General features: G+C 41.3%; 1 protein-coding gene across 1 annotated transcript; it reads right to left on the reverse strand.

Moving 5' to 3' along the window:
• Positions 1-803: 803 nt before the first annotated feature.
• On the reverse strand, positions 804-12,748 carry ZP2 (zona pellucida glycoprotein 2). Its single transcript, XM_055340829.1, has 18 exons — positions 12,687-12,748; positions 12,509-12,597; positions 11,476-11,559; positions 10,783-10,877; positions 9,029-9,181; positions 8,189-8,230; positions 7,884-8,042; positions 7,035-7,131; positions 6,759-6,940; positions 5,852-5,978; positions 5,017-5,204; positions 4,842-4,933; positions 4,620-4,744; positions 4,266-4,455; positions 2,839-2,974; positions 2,668-2,764; positions 2,045-2,128; positions 804-949 (listed from the first exon to the last, which is right to left on the reverse strand). Exons 1-18 carry the CDS (start codon positions 12,746-12,748, stop codon positions 804-806), a joined length of 2,148 nt encoding a protein of 715 aa, XP_055196804.1.
• Between the last annotated feature and the right edge of the window lie 4,693 nt (positions 12,749-17,441).

The raw sequence follows: 17,441 nt of genomic DNA on the forward strand, positions 1-17,441 counted from the left end.
GTTATTTTCTGTATTAGTTATCTTGAAGATAGTCTGTTAGAGTTACAGTGTGAAGCAAACACTGGTTCTTTCAATACAATTACAGCATAGAAGATGGGGGACCCTCAGGGAAAAGGCTCAAGTGGAGGGAATAATCAAGTGTAGGTAGTGGGAAAGCAGCTCTCCAGGCTCAGCTAAACGGCTGGTGTACAGCTGTGGAGTCATAATGAGACTGGGAATGTTTTAACTGTCCCTAAGAAAACTAGAACCTTATATTCTTTTCCATGCCCTAAGGGAGATAACTGGTCTCAGATTGCATGAGGAGTACAAGGAAGAATGTAAGTGAATACCTCAAGTTCTCAGGGGAAGTTTCTTTCAAAGAGTAATTTGAGTTAGGGAAAATTGAAGCAGAACACTAGATGAATTCCTTGGGAACACCTGGTTACCCTGCCCTTCTAGGGAAAGGAAATCCTGCCAATGACTAAGGGTGACTTCTTGTTTCTGCACCTTGCATATATGAATGGAGGGTAGAAGACTAAAGTTACCTAAAGGCATCCCCAGAGCTGGGCTGTAGCTAAGACCCACTGCTGGTTGAATTTTCTGGCACTGCCAGTTTTGGCAGCGGGGTCAGAAAAAGCTTAACAGGAAGCAATTAAGTCCTCAATTTCCTTATTCACGTTACACAGCCAAAGCCCATCAGGATTGTGGAAAGGTTCTATATTCCCTCTTCAAGTTGACAGCAAGAAACAATCCTTGAACTCCATTGAAGTTTAATGAGGTACAAGCAAGCAGCTTACTTTAACAGACACTTTATTTGAAAATCCTTAGTGATTTAACACCATGGTTCTTTTCTTACACAGATAGATGATGAGACCTAGAGCAGCCACAAGGCCTGCTAAGGCAGCCACAGCCACTACAGTTTTAAAAGCAACATATCCAGCAGCCCTGTGCCCTTTTGAGTCCACACCATCTAGGAAGGAAGCAGACATTAAAGTCTTAAGATCATTTAAATCAAAAGGCCTAAGTTGAAGCCTGAGGCTCCCCAGAGAAGTAAGATTAAGGTTCAAAGGACTCATTTGGGTAACTTATAACGGTATATATAGGCTTACTCTTTAAGTCAACATCCTGCTCTCTGCTCCCGTGGCTGTTCCCACTTCCTACTCACTTTTATTAATCTAAAATCAGATGAGCTGACACCTGGAAAGAACCTTACTGTTCCAGCCTATTTAACTAACGTTATGGCACTAGTAGAGATGGTTCTAAGGGCATGATTTCTTGCAGGTTGTTAGGGATTTAATACAGCTTACTTTAAAATTGTAGGCCTCAAATTAAGATGTTCTGGGATGATAATATGGGATATTAACAGAAACAGAATCTAGTACAGACTAAAGTTTGGCAATGTTAAGTCACATGCCTTCTGACCTAATAGTTTCACTTCTAGAAAGATATCCTGAGGATGCCTGGGTGGTACAGTCAGTTAAGCACCCGACTCTTGATTTTGGCTCAGGCTGTAATCTCAGGGTCTTCTATTTGGAGTCCCAAGTTAGGCTCCATGCTCAGCTGAAGTCTACTTGAGATTCTTTCTCCTTGCCCCCTCCAATTTGGGCTAAGACCAAAACAAACAAAAAACCCCAAACAAACAAATGGGTATCCTGAATTGGTGTAGTAGGCAAAGATTTAAAAGGATCGTATCGCAGCATTAGTGACAAAACTGGAAGTAATCTAGATATCCATGAATGAGGACCATGGCTGAGACAGAGCCACGTGGATGGGATTCTATATAGCTGTTAGCAGGGAGGTAGCTCTCCAAACAGATAAAGTGGTTAAAACAAGTTAAAAAAATTATAAGTAGGTAGGATATATGATAATTCTACTTGCATTAAGAGATTTTTTTTTAAGGGTGATTTTTGGAAAAGTACATAGGAGAGTTAACAAAGGTATGGCTAGGAAGAGAGACTTAGTCTTTATTGCTTTGGATTACCATAAGCATGTATTTATGCATAGTTAATTTAACATAAAACTAAGAACTTGAGTCCAGGAAGTGCCCTAGGCTTTAAAACCATACCTCTGAGTGAAGAGCTGTCTGCCAACAGGAGGATGGGTCCCGGGAGACTTACTATCATCTTCTCTTCTTCAGTACTGTCTGTGGCTGGAGATAGAAAACTGTTGTGTCTGACCCTCTGGAATAGTGACTAGTAAAGGTATGTCAATGGACTTCTTAGAGCACATTGGCATGGAGTTCCCTGCTCTATATGGGTTTTCCCAACCTTTGCAGGAGAAACAATATCTGAAGATTAATTTCTCAGTCCACCTAGAATCTAGAATAGTAACTTTGGAGAGTCACGTCTGTGAAAGATCAGGCTCCAGTCCATGTGCAAAACCAAACTTGCCCATCATCTGATCAAGAACTTGCCATTTCAGCCTTATAGGACTAGGGCAGACTGGGATGAGAAGGTTTCTTGGAATTGAGTTAAGAGTCCCAGTGAAGACTTCACTTAGAAAAAAAACAAACAAACTTATGTGAACTCTGTACCACACATGGGGTTCAAACCCACAACCCTGAGATCAAGAATCAGATCCTGACTGAGTCAGCCAGGCACCCCAGAGCCCTTATTCTTGAGGTTTCCAATTGTGAAAGGATAATGCTTGCTTTGAGGACTCATGGTAAGGAGGACTTGAAATTTTTACCTCGCCTGTGCCTGGATGATACAGGGCAAGTCACAGAACACAGAGGGGAGTCAGGAGACAGTCGATTGCAGATTAATGCGGTGCAGTGGAAGTAGACCTGGAGATAGAAGAAGAGTTAAGTGGAACCGATGCACTCACATTCAAACAGTCCCAGGTGACTTAATCGCTTACCAGGCTAGAAAGCACTTGGGCCTCTGATATAAAGGCAAAGGTCTTCACATCAAACCTCTGATAGTGAGTAGGGTAGGTCACAGAGGAGCCAACTGGATGGAAGGTGGTTCTGTAGTTGTCCAGATTGTATTCACAGCTAGGAGGCATATACCAGGGAAGAACATCAGCCACATTTCCCCCAAAGTTTAACTCCATATTTGCCCAGATACAGCCACGTATTCAAACACCTTCAGAATTGTTCTACCTTCTACCTTTATCTTTTAATTAGTATGCTTTCTGGTGTGGTCTATCAAAAAAAGTCATCAGTTGTACATGCTAGTTTTTCTAACCTATAGGATTTAAGTACCTATTTGTTTGCCAGCTACACCTATAAAGAGCTACAAGTTTTATATGAGTTCTTGATGACACTGGCTTAATTCTTCCTACTAATGTGAGTACCAGTTATGTCTAGGCAGTTAGTAAAGGTCAGTGACAAAAGGTAGATAACTCCTGCTATTTTATCTCTATGATGGTAGCTATACATATACAGAAAATTGTGTGTTCGGGGGGACTACGTGTAGTCCTGGGACAGGAATGTACCTGGAGCTTAAGAGCTTAGCAAGGGAGATGATAGTATAGGGTTTTCCAGGTGCAGGTCCCTGAAGTCAGAGCTTAGAGGACAAACACCAATTTGTGAGTGTATATAGTCACAACTTCAGAGCATTATGTTATGCAGGCCATAGTTAGATAGGCATTCAAATGCCACCATTTACCAATTACTTTGGGCAATTTATTAAGCAGCAAGCTTGGGTTTCTTCATGAAGTCAGGTGCCTATTGTCTTGTACAGAGTGATGAGGTTCAAATAATGCATGTGGCATATATAGCACCATGCCTGGAACATTGTAGAATATGAACTGGACATCTTTTCTCTCCACATAAAGAGTCTTAGGGCCAGACATCCTTGGGGAGGATCGGATTCTTTTAGATTCAAGGGTAAGAGGAAAGCATGAGTCCTGCTATTGGACCAAGGATTGGTTACTAATGAACACAAAGATCAGGGCCTTTGTGACTAGTGCTCTTCTGAAACCCAAGAGCGTTTTATCTTCTCTTCACTGGCAATACTTTTTAAAGACTTTAAGTGGGGACACCTCAGTGGTTGAGCATCTGCCTTTGGCTCAGGGCATGATCCTGGGATCCCAGAATCGAGTCCTGCATCAGACTCCCTGCGGGGAGCCTGCTTCTCCCTCTGTCCATGTCTCTGCCTTTGTGGGTCTCTCATGAATAAATAAATCTTTAAAAGATTTTAAGTGATCTCTACACCCAACATGGGGCTCAAACTCAGAACCCAGAGATTAAGAGTTGCATATTCTACCAACTGAGCCAGCCAGGTGTCCCTTCACTTATTTTTTATTAACTGAGAGTTACCTTATGGATAGAGAATACCTACCCATCCATGACAATATTCCACTGGGGGAGTGAGGCTGGGTCCATGGTGGGTGTTGCCCAGCAATCATCTAAGACCAGCTTGATGTTGGGGTCAGCCCTATTTAGGACTTTCACTTCCAGGTAAATTGGTTGGCGGAGGTATCTCACCACAGGATATTCCTTATCCCCATAGGGTCGCAAATAGGATTTATCTGAAATGGAATGGAAACCTCCTTAGTACTCAAGTGGTTGATGGTTGTAGTGGGAGCTAAGGCATCACTACTGTTCCATTAGTGTGGCAGCATCAGAAAATTCAAGTTAGGAAAGATTTCTCTAAAAGTATTTAAGTAGGATTTCTTAAGTTGTGATGTCTCACCTGGGTAGGTTTGCAGGATTAAGGCAAGTGGACCAGGCCTCACTGAGGCCACGGGAGGAGGAAGACTTTGGACATTGGTATTTATCAGCAGGTCATCTCTGCTGTAATGGCACTTCACAGTCATTCTGTAACGAGGGGAGGGGCAAAGTAGTATGAAGAATTTTAGTTTAGAAGACTGCTTTCATTTAACGTGGAGCTTACGAAGTAGCAGTTGTATCACACCTGAATTCACTATCTCTGGAAATTGTGCTTGGAGGGAGATCTGTCCAGAGAGCATGTATTTCATTTTCATAGATGACTGTGTCACCTTTGAACTTAAGATTAGAGAAAGGTTAGAAGTGGGTGACCAGTGGTTTTACAATCTAGTCTGAACGCTTCTCATTCTGCCGGCACTTACCTTAAGTCTTGTTCCACATCCATTTAGGGGGATGTGAAACAGTGTCAACCCTTGTGATGGAGCCTTGAAAGTAGGTTGGCAGGAGGAGTCTCCCACTCTGAGGGTATCCAAGTTTAGAGCTGGTTTTGTTTGGTGGCTGTAGACCTTGACATCCATAAACCCATCCTGGGTACACAGGTCACCTGTAACTAGATTGTGGTAAGAGTTTAAAGAAATAAATGACCACTAATATGGCAGACCTACCAACCTTCATGTGTTGATGAGGAGACCTGTGAGAAAACCCTGAGGGGCTCAAGTGAGTTGAGGGTCAGATTATGGGTTCAGGTGTAATGCCTTGTGTCAATATATCCCTTGTTTCAAGGCTCAAATCCTGAGTGGTTTGGAAAAGGGAATGAGGGGTGGAGGTGGGGTTAATTAATGCAGGAACTAGTTTTTCCCATTAGCTTGACCGGATATGGGTCAGAAAATAAGAAGCATAGGGGCAGAGCCAATATCGAACAAGAAATACCTAACTCCACATCCTTGAAAAAATCTGTAGGCATAAAAAGTCTTTTAAAATTTTGTAGTCCTAGTTGCAGATTTGAACCAATCTTATTTATATGGGGAGCTTAGGCTTATAATGCAGAATATATCCAGACTACTTAAACATGGATTCATTATAGTAAGATCTCTCCATATGTGTATTTTGGAAATATTATCTTCTTGTGGCCCTGTTATAGCAGCTACACCGAGACTTCTGCTCTGATCAGTTTCCTCAAAGTATAAACAATACAGAGTCTGAACTTCTATATGTTTTCCCACATATACAAGAGATAAAGGAGAAAAGGTTTCTTACCTATAGTAACTGGTGGCTCACAAACACACTCAGGATAAACCACTGTGGAAACCGTGTCCCGTTCAAAGGCAAAGGTCAGCTTGAGTGATGCTAAGTAGAACTGATAGGGTAGGCATTTTTCAGAGGACTGAAAGGAGACAAGAATGTCAATTAGCAGCCACAGCCATTGGGGCCCAGAACAGTCCACAGTGAGGCAGGCAGGAAGTACACTGAATACCTGTAGGGCACACTCCAGAATTAATCTGGTTTCCCTTTAAACCAGAACAAGAGAGAGCCTATCACTTGCTCCAGATCAGGATGCTTTCCTAGGCAGGAAATTTATTGCTTTAAACTCATGCCCTGAAATACCCAGCTCTGCATGCTCTTTGTACTAGACACTAAAGCCTGAATTAACAGATCAAATTCCAAAGAGCTGAGTGCTCTGCCAAGCCAGGTCTGAGTAAAAAGGACTCTACAAATGTTGTCAGATGTTATTGCAAAACACACATACTCTGACATAAGATTACTCTCTGGTGTCCCTGGCAATTGCTTCAGTCAAGACTGGCCTCAGTGGGAACAGTTGAGGACACTTGTTTGGATCAAACTGTCCTGTTTTTAAAAGGGTGTCAGAGGGTCATCATTAGCAACTTAAAAGCAATTCAATGAGCTGAGGGAAAACCAAAACCAAAACACACACACAAAAACCTCTTGCAGTGGTTTAAAGAGGCTTGGTGTTTGAGGGTAAATTTCAGTTACTTGAGAATTCACTTAGGCAAAGTGATCAAATGAGGCCTTCCTTCCAGAGTTTGAATCCATTATATGGACAGTTAGAATTTATGGACAAGTCATCAGCTATATCAGGGTTACCGAGAGACTGGGCTTCAAGTCCTGCTTCCATAAATCTCAGTGGTTCATGATAGGAACGTACGTTCATTTTGAGAAGAGATTTGCTGAAGTGTAATCTCAAGCCATTTAATTCTTCTTTATCAATCCCATGGTTGTGCAGTTGGCTTACAGCAAAGTTCCTGTTTTCAAATCTCACAGACTGTAGTTTCCCAGGAAACTCTGGTATGGTGAGGGTCATGTGTGTGGCATTACAGGTCATGGGATCTAGAGGGAGTGGCCAACACAATGCCCGAGATCAGCTTTAAGCTTCCATAATAGTGTCTTCCACAACAGCAGTTGCCCTTTCCTAGGACCTTACCTGACATACAAATTACTCGTGTTGTTAAGATGATCTTCTGCCCAGGAGATGTGTGTATAAGCTTCAGAGGCACTGTGTAGAGGTGACTGTTACCTTGCTGAGGGTTGGGGTAGGTAGGGAGAGAAACATTTTTTGAAAGACATCGGTTTACTTGAATCTCTAACCAATGCTAAAAGAATCATCAGGGCAAACACTCAAGTATTGGGCACTATTTTGGCTGGTGTAGAATTTAAGCATTTTGTCCAGTGAATGCTCATCAGGTGTTTTAGTTTTAGAATGTTGTATTTCATAACATCTGGCAATTTAGTATGGTCTATTAGAACCTATAGGTGATTTCTAGGCATAGGTGAGCAAAAGCTGATTTTTATGGTAATAGTATTCAGAGAAAATGCTTATAGGACTCTGCACTCCATTTATATTCCATGTTTAACAGGGCTGTTCTTGTTAAAATGGTTGGCATTTAAGTGCTTGCCTAGGTGCCAGGACCTGTTCAAAGTACTTTGGCACAGTAACTCCTTTAACTTAGTGTCTTGATTGTTGACTCCAAAAGTGCCAAATCCTACAGTAGAATCGTATTACAGGAAAATAAGCCAGAGCATCTTGACTCCTAGAAGATTTTAGTACTACCCTCTATCACATTATAGAGTCAGTCTACATCTATGGGAAGAACAGATCTGTTTTGTTCACCCTTATATCTTTAGTCCTCAGTGCAGTGCTTAGCACATGGAAGGCATTAAGATACTCTTAAATCCATTTTATTCTCAATTTTGAGGACCTGGTTGAGATCACACTTGGACTTAGAAATATTGGTCTGTGCTTGGGTGGTAGTAAAAGAAGATTCACACCTACCATGTAGTGAGTGACTCCAGTGGCATTGAATGACACTTGGACACTGAGCCTGTGGCTATCAAACAGGAAATTATATCCTTGCATCAAGGCCTCCCGAAGAGTCAGATTTTGAGCTTTTGCATCATCCACCTCCATCATCCATTTCCCACCAATGGGATTCTGAAGACAGAAGTTTCATTTAGAAGGCTAGTGCTCACCTTAACCTCAAGACTATTTGTCTATTTTAATCAGGGTTGAAGTTAAGTCACCTTTACTATAGAACAAAAGGTTACTTAGCTCTGTAATTGAAAAAGTTATTTCCATACCGTATTTTCATCAGCCATGCCAGGAATAATGTTAAAGGTAAACTGGAAGAAACGAAACCATGATGTGAGGCTTTGATTTGGAAAAGAAAGTTTCTGAGATCATGCTACCTGACAGTATGTGCAAAACATCTGGAGCAACTACTGTGTATTTCGTATGCCAAGAGGTCTGATTGTGGGGAATAAGAGGCACAGGCCCAGTCATAAAAACTAGCTGTGCCCTTAGACAATTTCATCTCTGAACTTCTGATGCCAAAAGGAAACTGGAAGATCTAAGCTTCCTTCCAATTTTGAGACATTGGATTCTTAGGTGTACATTTTAAGCTTTGTCCATAGAAGTCAAGAATTAGGTCAAACCATGCAGTTTTACCATTATTAGAACAAAGTATGAAGGTATTTTGTCCATTGTCAATTTTAGTTATGTTAGAGTAAAAATATCCATGAGTATGTAATTGGGCTGTTTTGCTTTTGTACTATATCCTATCTGGCATAGAGCCTGGGACATGATAAGTACTCAGTTTGTTCAAATGATTATTAATGTGATTGCAGTTACCAACGGAATCCTTTCTACTGCCAGGTATGATGTGTTGAGCACTATATATACCCTCTCAGTTAATTCTCAGCACCACCCTAATGTGGTATCATTGTCCCCTACTTTGGGCTTGGAAATAAGGCTCAGTGTGGTTAAGAAATCACCACCACCACCACCCCCCCCAAAAAAAATCAAACAAATTCGTAGTGAAGATAGGATTGCAATCCTGATCCTGTTCCTAACCCCAGCTGTGTAAACCACCTCATTTCCCCTGTAGTCACCATGAGAAGCAGTTAGCCTGCTTCACTCACAGACATGGAGTCTTTTGTGCAGATTGTGGATCCTGCATGCTCATGGGTTTCTTCTGCTTGCATAACTGGACAGCTGATCTGATACGTGAAAGCCTTATTTCTTGAAGCAGCATTGTTGTCCGTGAGTCTGATGGCCATCTGATGCTGGCCAAGCTGAGTGCAAATGGCATAGTAAGAACAGTAAGTACGGGGACCTCCATGGGAAAGGTGATCCCAGAATACCATTGGACCTAACTGAGGGGCAAACCTCTTGAGGTTACCAGTACCACAGTTTCTGAAAGGTACCTGATTCTTATACCAAGAGACTCTATAGCTAACCCTTTTAGATATCCCAGTAAAGACTCCTGTCTTCGCAGCAAATAGTTGCTTGAGCTTCAGGAATTAGGGTTTTATTTTTGAGTTCTTCTTGACACTTACCTTTGTCTGAATATCATGGTTCTGGCTAATCTGGGGCCTCTGCCCAAGTCAGTCAAACATGCACTGAGCACTTATGTAACTTATGTGGCAGCCATTATTCTGGGGGCTGGACAGAGCCAGGTTTTTTGGCAAAGCCAGTATTTACCCTGGTTTAGAGAACCGTTTCTAGTAAGGAACAGTCACCCTTTTTCTATAAAGTATTAGTAAGTATTTTAGGCTTTTTAGGCCATTTATGATTTCTAGCACATGTTGTTTTCTTTTTAAGTCCTAAAACAAAACAAAAAAAAAACTTTAACCATTCTTAGCTCAAGGACCATTATGCTTATGCACACTATGGACTAAATGTGGCCATCCATAAGTTATAGTTTGTAGGCCTTTGGTTTAAAGGAAAGCAACTCTAAGCTCTACAAGTTGGGAAGGGCTATTTCAGAAAGGAAAAATTACTGAAGTTCTTCACTGTGGAATTCGATCAAGTGGCCAGTTACATATGCAGATTTCTAAGATATACCCCAGACTTAAATCAATTAAATGAACCACATCTATACTTTCTCAATTCCCCAAGTGGTTCTTTGCCTACTACAAGCTCGAGAACCGTTTGAGAGGTTTCTTTTACTGGTCCCAATAACTCTGATTAGGCAGTACTGTTGCTTGGCAATAGAGAAAACCCTATTGCTCAGCTGCTGCTTGCTTTCCCACACCTGTTTTTATAGCATAGCAGTTCTGTTTGCCAGCACCAAAATAGCCTTGCATTTTCCATGGAGGTTACAGATCAAAATAGCTTGTTTTGAGCATTTGTTGTATCTTGGTGCTGTGCCAAGTTCATCTGCATCATATCATTCATCTTTAGATACCTTGTGGAGAGAGTACCATGATTTCCCTATTCCAATGAACAAGCAAAAGCTTAGAAAGGTTAGCTCACTTGCTAGAGATCACAACTAGATAGTGGCAAAGCTGGGACTCACAGCAAGGCCCCAAGTTCAGGGTTTCTCAACCTCAGTATTACTGGCTTTTCAGGCCTGAAATTCCTATTAAAGGAGACCACCCTGTGCAATGTAGGCTGTTTATCAGCAACCTCAGCTTGTACAGACAACCCCCCACTCCAATTGTGACAGCCAATAAGGTCTTCAAAGTGTTTCCAAACAGTACCAAATATCGTCTGGGCAGACAAAACAAAAACAAAAGATAAAAACCAACCAACCATCACCACCATGAACACTCACCACCCCTGGTTGAGAATAAATGCTCTCCTCTCAGGTCTGTATCCTTAAGTAGTAGGGTTACTAGTAGTAACTACTAGGTTATTACTTCCCAAATCACTCCTCAGAGCAAATACTTACCACTCTCCTGCTACAGGTCTCATATGGGGCCTTCAGGGTGAGCTTTTCTGGGTCCAGGATAGAAGTACAGTTCAACAATTCAAAACTAAATGGATCTACAGAAGCCAGAGAAGATGGCCAAAAAGTACGTTTCAGTGACAAAGTAAACCAAAGCAACATAGTCAAGACTGCCAATCCATTTCTAAGCTACTTCAAATCACTTTGTTTTTTATTGTCCCATCTGGATGTTATGACCCAAGTTTTGAGAGATGCTGTAATTTGCAGCTAAAAATTTCCCATTGGAGAAGAAATGGGTAGGAAATATCAGAAAGGGAGACAGAACATGAAGACTCCTAACTCTGGGAAATGAATTAGGGGTGGTGGAAGGGGAGGAGGGCGGGGGTGGGGGTGAATCGGTGGCCGGCACTGAGGGGGGCACTTGATGGGATGAGCACTGGGTGTTATTCTGTATGTTGGCAAATTGAACACCAATAAAAGATAAGTTTATTATTAAAAAAATAAATAAAAATTTCCCATTGATTCTGAGAGAAGACGAGTTTTTAAGGAAACAAGGTCTCCCACTCCTGGTGACATCATGCAAATCAGGGACCCCTGTGGTATCATGGGAATTGGATGCCAGTTGTTCCAGAGTATGTGGCACCTGAAAAATGGGGCTAGCTTTGAGGCAAGATTAAGAATATACATATTACTTACCCACCACAGATGCATGCCATTTTTTGGTGCCAAGATCACTTGGAAATTCCACTGTCATTCTATTTTCATGGCAAATGACAGTACCTGGAGAGCAAAGAAAGCATTTGGGAGTATCTTTGAACCATAGGAGGCAGGATTCCTAAAAAAGTGTATGGGTGCATCTCCTCTCCAACAGGCATCAAGGAACAACAGTTGAGAGAGGCAAACCTTGACCCCTATTCTCAAGTAGCTCACAGGTTCGTGAGAAAGATCACTACAATGCAAAATACTATAAGGAAGGTATTAATTAAATGCCTGGAGCTTTCTGAAGTTTTCCAGAGTTAAGCCTAAAATAGGGTTAACCATGCATACTTATATGACTAGAACCTTGACGGTGAGGCTAATGGAGGTGGAGATGATAGGTCTGTAAAGAACTGGAGAACAAATGTTGTGTCTAAAGACTTTCCATCTTGAAGTTTTAAAAACGTCCTACATGGGTCACCTGGCTGGCTCAGTCAGAAGAGCCTGTGAGGCTCTTGATTTTAGGGCTAGGAGTTCAAACTCCACATTGAATGTAGAGATTACTTAAATAAACTTCAAAAAAGTGCCCTACATAAGCTCAAGGATGCTTTTTAAAGGCTAAATTCTGCCTATGATCTGCTACTCTACATCCTCTTGCTCAGGTGAAAGTTTGAAAAATTCTAAGAGGAACAGCTCCAATTTTTGTCTATTATGTTGATGCTTTCCTTAAGCATGGGTTTGTGTTTGAAAATATCTGTTCCTGAAGATGGGCACTTAGCATTGTGTTTTGCTGGTCTTTGGATACCACAGAGCTTGAGGCAATGAGGGAGTAGAAAGTAGTACAGGTGTTTCACAAGATCTTCTGTTTAGCCAGCATAGCAAGCCATAGGTAAGCAATGGAAAAATCTAGTGACTTGATCAAGTTAAGAAAGGGTGAGTGGATATTGTCTAAGCCATGATTAGGTTTTCTGGCTCTGTAGTTGCAACCTGTTTAAGAGAGGCTAAGGGCATTTCCCCCACCCAACAGGCATACCTGGGAAGATGGGATTCACCAACTGCATAACACCTACTGAGTTCACTGAAGTCACAAGGATGAAGAATAAAGAAAGTGACCTGTAGGTGCTGAAAAGGGATTGGGGAGAGTTAAGAAGGAATGAATTTCAGCAGATAAGGCCATTGTGTCCCCTCCCTCTGCTGCCAAGATTACTCACCTCCAATCTGCACTAAACCAGCTTGAGGGACTCCCACCATCTCCTTTCTGTTTGCATGCCATGGCCAAACGTACCACCAAATCAGCCAGGTAGGTGGGTAGATGCCGCTATGCTTTTTTTTTTTTATAGCAGAAAACGGGGTGTGGCCCCACCCTCTTCCCACTGGAGACACCTGAGCCTTCTTCAGCCCTCCCAGCTGAGAGGGAGGGATTTGGGACAGGAGAGGATTTCCGGAAGGCCTGAAGGAAGCATAGTTCTGCCTTTTCTGACACTTGCATTTCGGTTATTCTACTAGGTGCTCTGCAGGCCTGCCATGAAACTAGAGTTCCCTGAAATTGGCTCCAGGTGAATGAATTAATGTTTTCTTCATAACTCTAGGCAAAATTAGTTACTTTGGGCAAAATATTACAACTCCAACATAGAGTGAAAGAAAGTGGTAGAGTTTGAGAAAAGAACATCTCTTGTTCACACCATATTAAAGTAACAGACCTTTCCTTTAAGTAGCCCCTAGCCTCCTGGCTATTGCGGGCATTACCCTGGCAATGTGCATGAAGTACTGTTACAAAAAATGGATGCTATATTATTTCCCCCAAGTATAGAAGTTTAAGTTTACTGCAGACACTTATAGAAAGATATAAAGAAAAGGAAAAAGTCACCTGCAATGTTGTTTGCCACTGCTAATATTTAGATATGTAACTTTATGAACTTTTTGAAAAGAGATTTTATTTATTGATTCATGAGAGACACAGAAAGAGGCAGAGACATAGGGAGAGGGAGAAGCAGGCTCCTCACAGGGAGCCTGGTGGGGGCTCAATCCTGGATTCTGGGATCATGCCCTGAGCCAAAGACAGATGCTCAACTGCTGAGGCACCCAGGCGTCCCACATTATGGACTTTTTTTTTAATTTTTTATTTATTTATGATAGTCAGAGAGAGAGAGAGAGAGAGAGGCAGAGACATAGGCAGAGGGAGAAGCAGGCTCCATGCACCAGGAGCCCGATGTGGGATTCGATCCCGGGTCTCCAGGATCGCGCCCTGGGCCAAAGGCAGGCGCCAAACCGCTGTGCCACCCAGGGATCCCCATTATGGACTTTTTATACAAATACTACACACACTTAAAACCAACAACTTGGGACTAAAGTTTAAGTTATGTTTCCTGACCCGCTTTTACTATTTTACATGTTACGGACATTTTCTGTATCAAACATAAAGATCTCCATTACCATTTTTAAGGTTGCATAGTATTCAATGTCTAGATAAATCAGAGTTTAACTGTTCCTAATGATGGACATTACAACAGCTTCCTATTTTTCATAATCATAAACCATGATATGATGGACATTCTTGTATATTTCCCTGGTTAACCCTTGGGATGAATTCCTGGAGGTAGAAATTCTGGGTCAAAAAAGTAGTGATCTAACTAAGAATGTCATATTGTGTACCAGTTGGGAATTTACACATGGGGAAACTAAGGCAAAACAATTAGCCCAACCTGTTGACAACTGAGTGTCAGAGCCATGTTGAGCATTTAGATTTTCTTTTCTTTTCTTTAAAAGATTTTATTTATTCATGAAAGACAGGCAGGGACATAGGCAGAGGGAGAAGCAGACTCTGTGCAGGGAGCCTGATGCAGGACTTGATTCCAGGATCCCAGGATCATGACCTGAGCCACCCAGGTGCTCTGAGAACTCAGATTTTCTAAGACCCAATTAACATATGTTTTCTCATTGCAATTTGAGACACCTAGATGACTGCAGCCTGTGTTTTATAATAGGTGATTAGTGTTCAAATTCTGTGTAAAGTTGTGAGGTCGCATTTGCAATTATTGATTTATGTGTTCTTTTTGGTGTAACTTTAGGAGTAACCACCAGTGCCTGTTACAGGTGTCTGAAATACAATTGTAGGTTATAGAGTAGTACTTCCTCAACTTCCTTGATTAGAAGGTTACATGGGGCTCTCATTAACAGCACAAATTCCCGGGTCTTACCCAGGAAAAAAGTTGTGGAATCAGGCTCTCCACAGGAGGGTCTCAAGTGGATGTATTGTTTAACAAGCACCACCGGTGAGTCTTAAGATCAAGAACCTGGAGGGAGGGAGGCAAGAAAATGAGTGGTCACTAGCAATTAATGTCTTTGTGGGAATTAACCCATTGTATTATATGGAATGGGGGAGCAGGAGCAAAAGCCACGAAAAACAGGTTTCTGGGAGTAGAGATGGTGAAAGGATTTAGATTCTGACCAAAGGCATGTAAGGAATAGTTACTCCTTTCCTCTGAAGCATATTTTCCAAAAACTGACATCTTTTTGCAAATGTGAAGGTCTTCTACCATGATAGTTAAGACTATGATGGGAAGACAATAGAGGATGGAGAGTGGAAAGAAGATTCAGAGAGACTTGGTAAAAAGTGGCAATAGGCTAATGTGTTGCTCCACCTTCCCAGGCCCCACACCCAGGCTCCGTTTCCCCATTCTGTGCTTTTTCTCCAATGTGTGAGGTCTTACCTTGGAAAGGGCAGCTCTGGTCTCAGCCCCAAACTGGGCATTCTGGGAGACTAAGGGGCAGCACAAAAGCCCTAAGCAAGAGGGATGGTGATAAGGACATCGGAGACTAATTCATTCGTACACTTTGCTAATTACTACAAGACCTCTCCTCTCTGAGTGGGTCTCTCCCTGAGGGTCCCGAGGTCACTTCTCACTTGCTAATCACCAGACATTTCTTTTTTTTTTTTAATCCTTGTCACCTTTTATTTATTTTTTTTAATAAATTAATTTTTATTGGTGTTCAATTTACCAACATACAGAATAACACCCAGTGCTCATCCCGACAAGTGTCCCCCTCCGTGCCCGTCACCCATTCACCCCCACCCCCCGCCCTCCTCCCCTTCCACCACCCCTAGTTCATTTCCCAGAGTTAGAAGTCTTTATGTTCTGTCATTTCTTGAAGGGAATTTTAGGTGGTTATGCCTAAGAACAAGGCAGTGTTTTTGCCTCATTTAGGCAAGTACCCTCCTTACTTCTGAAAACCAGTTCTTATAAACAATAGTTTACAATTCTTAAATTCCAAGCTTGTTGTCTTTTTACAATTTAACATATTAATTGAAGACAACCTAAATGTTGTCATCAGGAGATGGCTAGATAAACTATGAATATCTTCAGATACTGAAATGAATCTGTGGATTCAGGTGGATCTGTGGATGCTGATATTAAAGATGTCCACAATGAAATTGGAGTCTTTGAGTTGTATAATTAATATGTTTTCATATTTTACTTAAAAAACCCCACTATGTGTATGTATATAGATTTATGTGCCTGTGCATGGGTATATAAATGTGTATCTGCATTGAAAATCCAGGAAAGTAAGGCACCTGGCTCATTGGTTGAGTGTCTGCCTTTGGCTCAGATCATGATCCTGGAATTGAGTCCCACATCAGGCTCCCTCCAGGGAGCGTGCTTCTCCCTCTGCCTATGTCTCCACCTTTCTCTGTGTCTCTCATGAATAAATAAATAAAATGTTTTTAAAAATATTTTAAAAAACATTTATTTTAAGTGTTTTAAAAAATATTTTTAAAAAGAAAATCCAGGAAGGCATTTCCAGAGAGCTAACCATGTTACCCAGGGGAGGCGACCCTGCAAGTAATCAGGCAGTCCAGCCCAGTCTGGCTATGCTGGCTATTTACAATTGTTTTTTTTTTTAATGGGTTAAAAATTGTAATTTATTGAAACTCAACTCAAAAAAATATAAGATGCTGTAGTGTACAATGTATTACACAAAGCACCCTCAGGTGCACATTCAAGTCAAGTAAGAACTCCTTATCCCTTTCCCTAGCCCTCCCGCTCTGGGATCTTAGTATTTGTTCCATATACAATCATGCACACTTAATTTGAAAAAGGAAGCCCCAACATATTTTATTAGCACCAAACAAGAGTACAGTTCCATTTTTTAATAAACAAACAAAGAAACCCAATCAATAAACCAACTGGAGAGCTAATGAGCTCAGCCAATACTGCTGACATAGATATTATACATTCATGTAAAAACACAGCCTATTCTACCCTAAACAACAGTGTGGCTGGTTCTCAGCCTTTGTTCAAATTGGCAATTGTCCTCATGTTGCAGTACAACTGTTGGTTCTGATTTGTGTTCTCATTCTTCTACTGGTTATAAATATATGTACTAAATCATCCATGGGAATGGGGAGATGGGAAACTGCTGTTTTTCTGACTTTATTTTTTTCTATATTGATTGAATTGTCTTGGTGATAAAATAACAATTAAAATAACTTTAAAGTGATAACAGCAGTAGCAGTAAATCTGAGTTGTTTTTAAGTGATCAGTGTAAGCTGTAGAATCAAAGGCCCATGGGTTCAAACTTCATGGTATAAAGGTATAACACCCAAGTGAGTAGATTTGGTTCATGAGGCTTCCAAAGTCCATATCCCTATTGTAAAATGAAGAAATGACACCTAAGAGGTTTGGTAACTTGCTCAAGATTATATAGAAATTAGCAGCAGAGCTCTAGTGATAAACTAAGTCTCCAAGGTCCATTCCCAAACTCTTTCTAATTTGTTATGATTTTCTCTCTTTCTCTTTCTGTGTGTGTGTGTGTGTGTGTGTGTGAGTGAGTGTGTGTGTATGAGGGGGTGTTGTAAAGCTCAGTGCTTCTCCTGCAGTTTAAGTTCGCTTTTAGAAGTACAATATGGCATTAATTAGAATTTAGCAGTATAAGATAAATAAGAAGTCTAGAAACTTCTACCAGCT

This window comes from Nyctereutes procyonoides, unplaced genomic scaffold, assembly GCF_905146905.1.
Source record: "Nyctereutes procyonoides isolate TBG_1078 unplaced genomic scaffold, NYPRO_anot_genome, whole genome shotgun sequence".
Classification (NCBI taxonomy): Eukaryota; Metazoa; Chordata; class Mammalia; order Carnivora; family Canidae; genus Nyctereutes; species Nyctereutes procyonoides.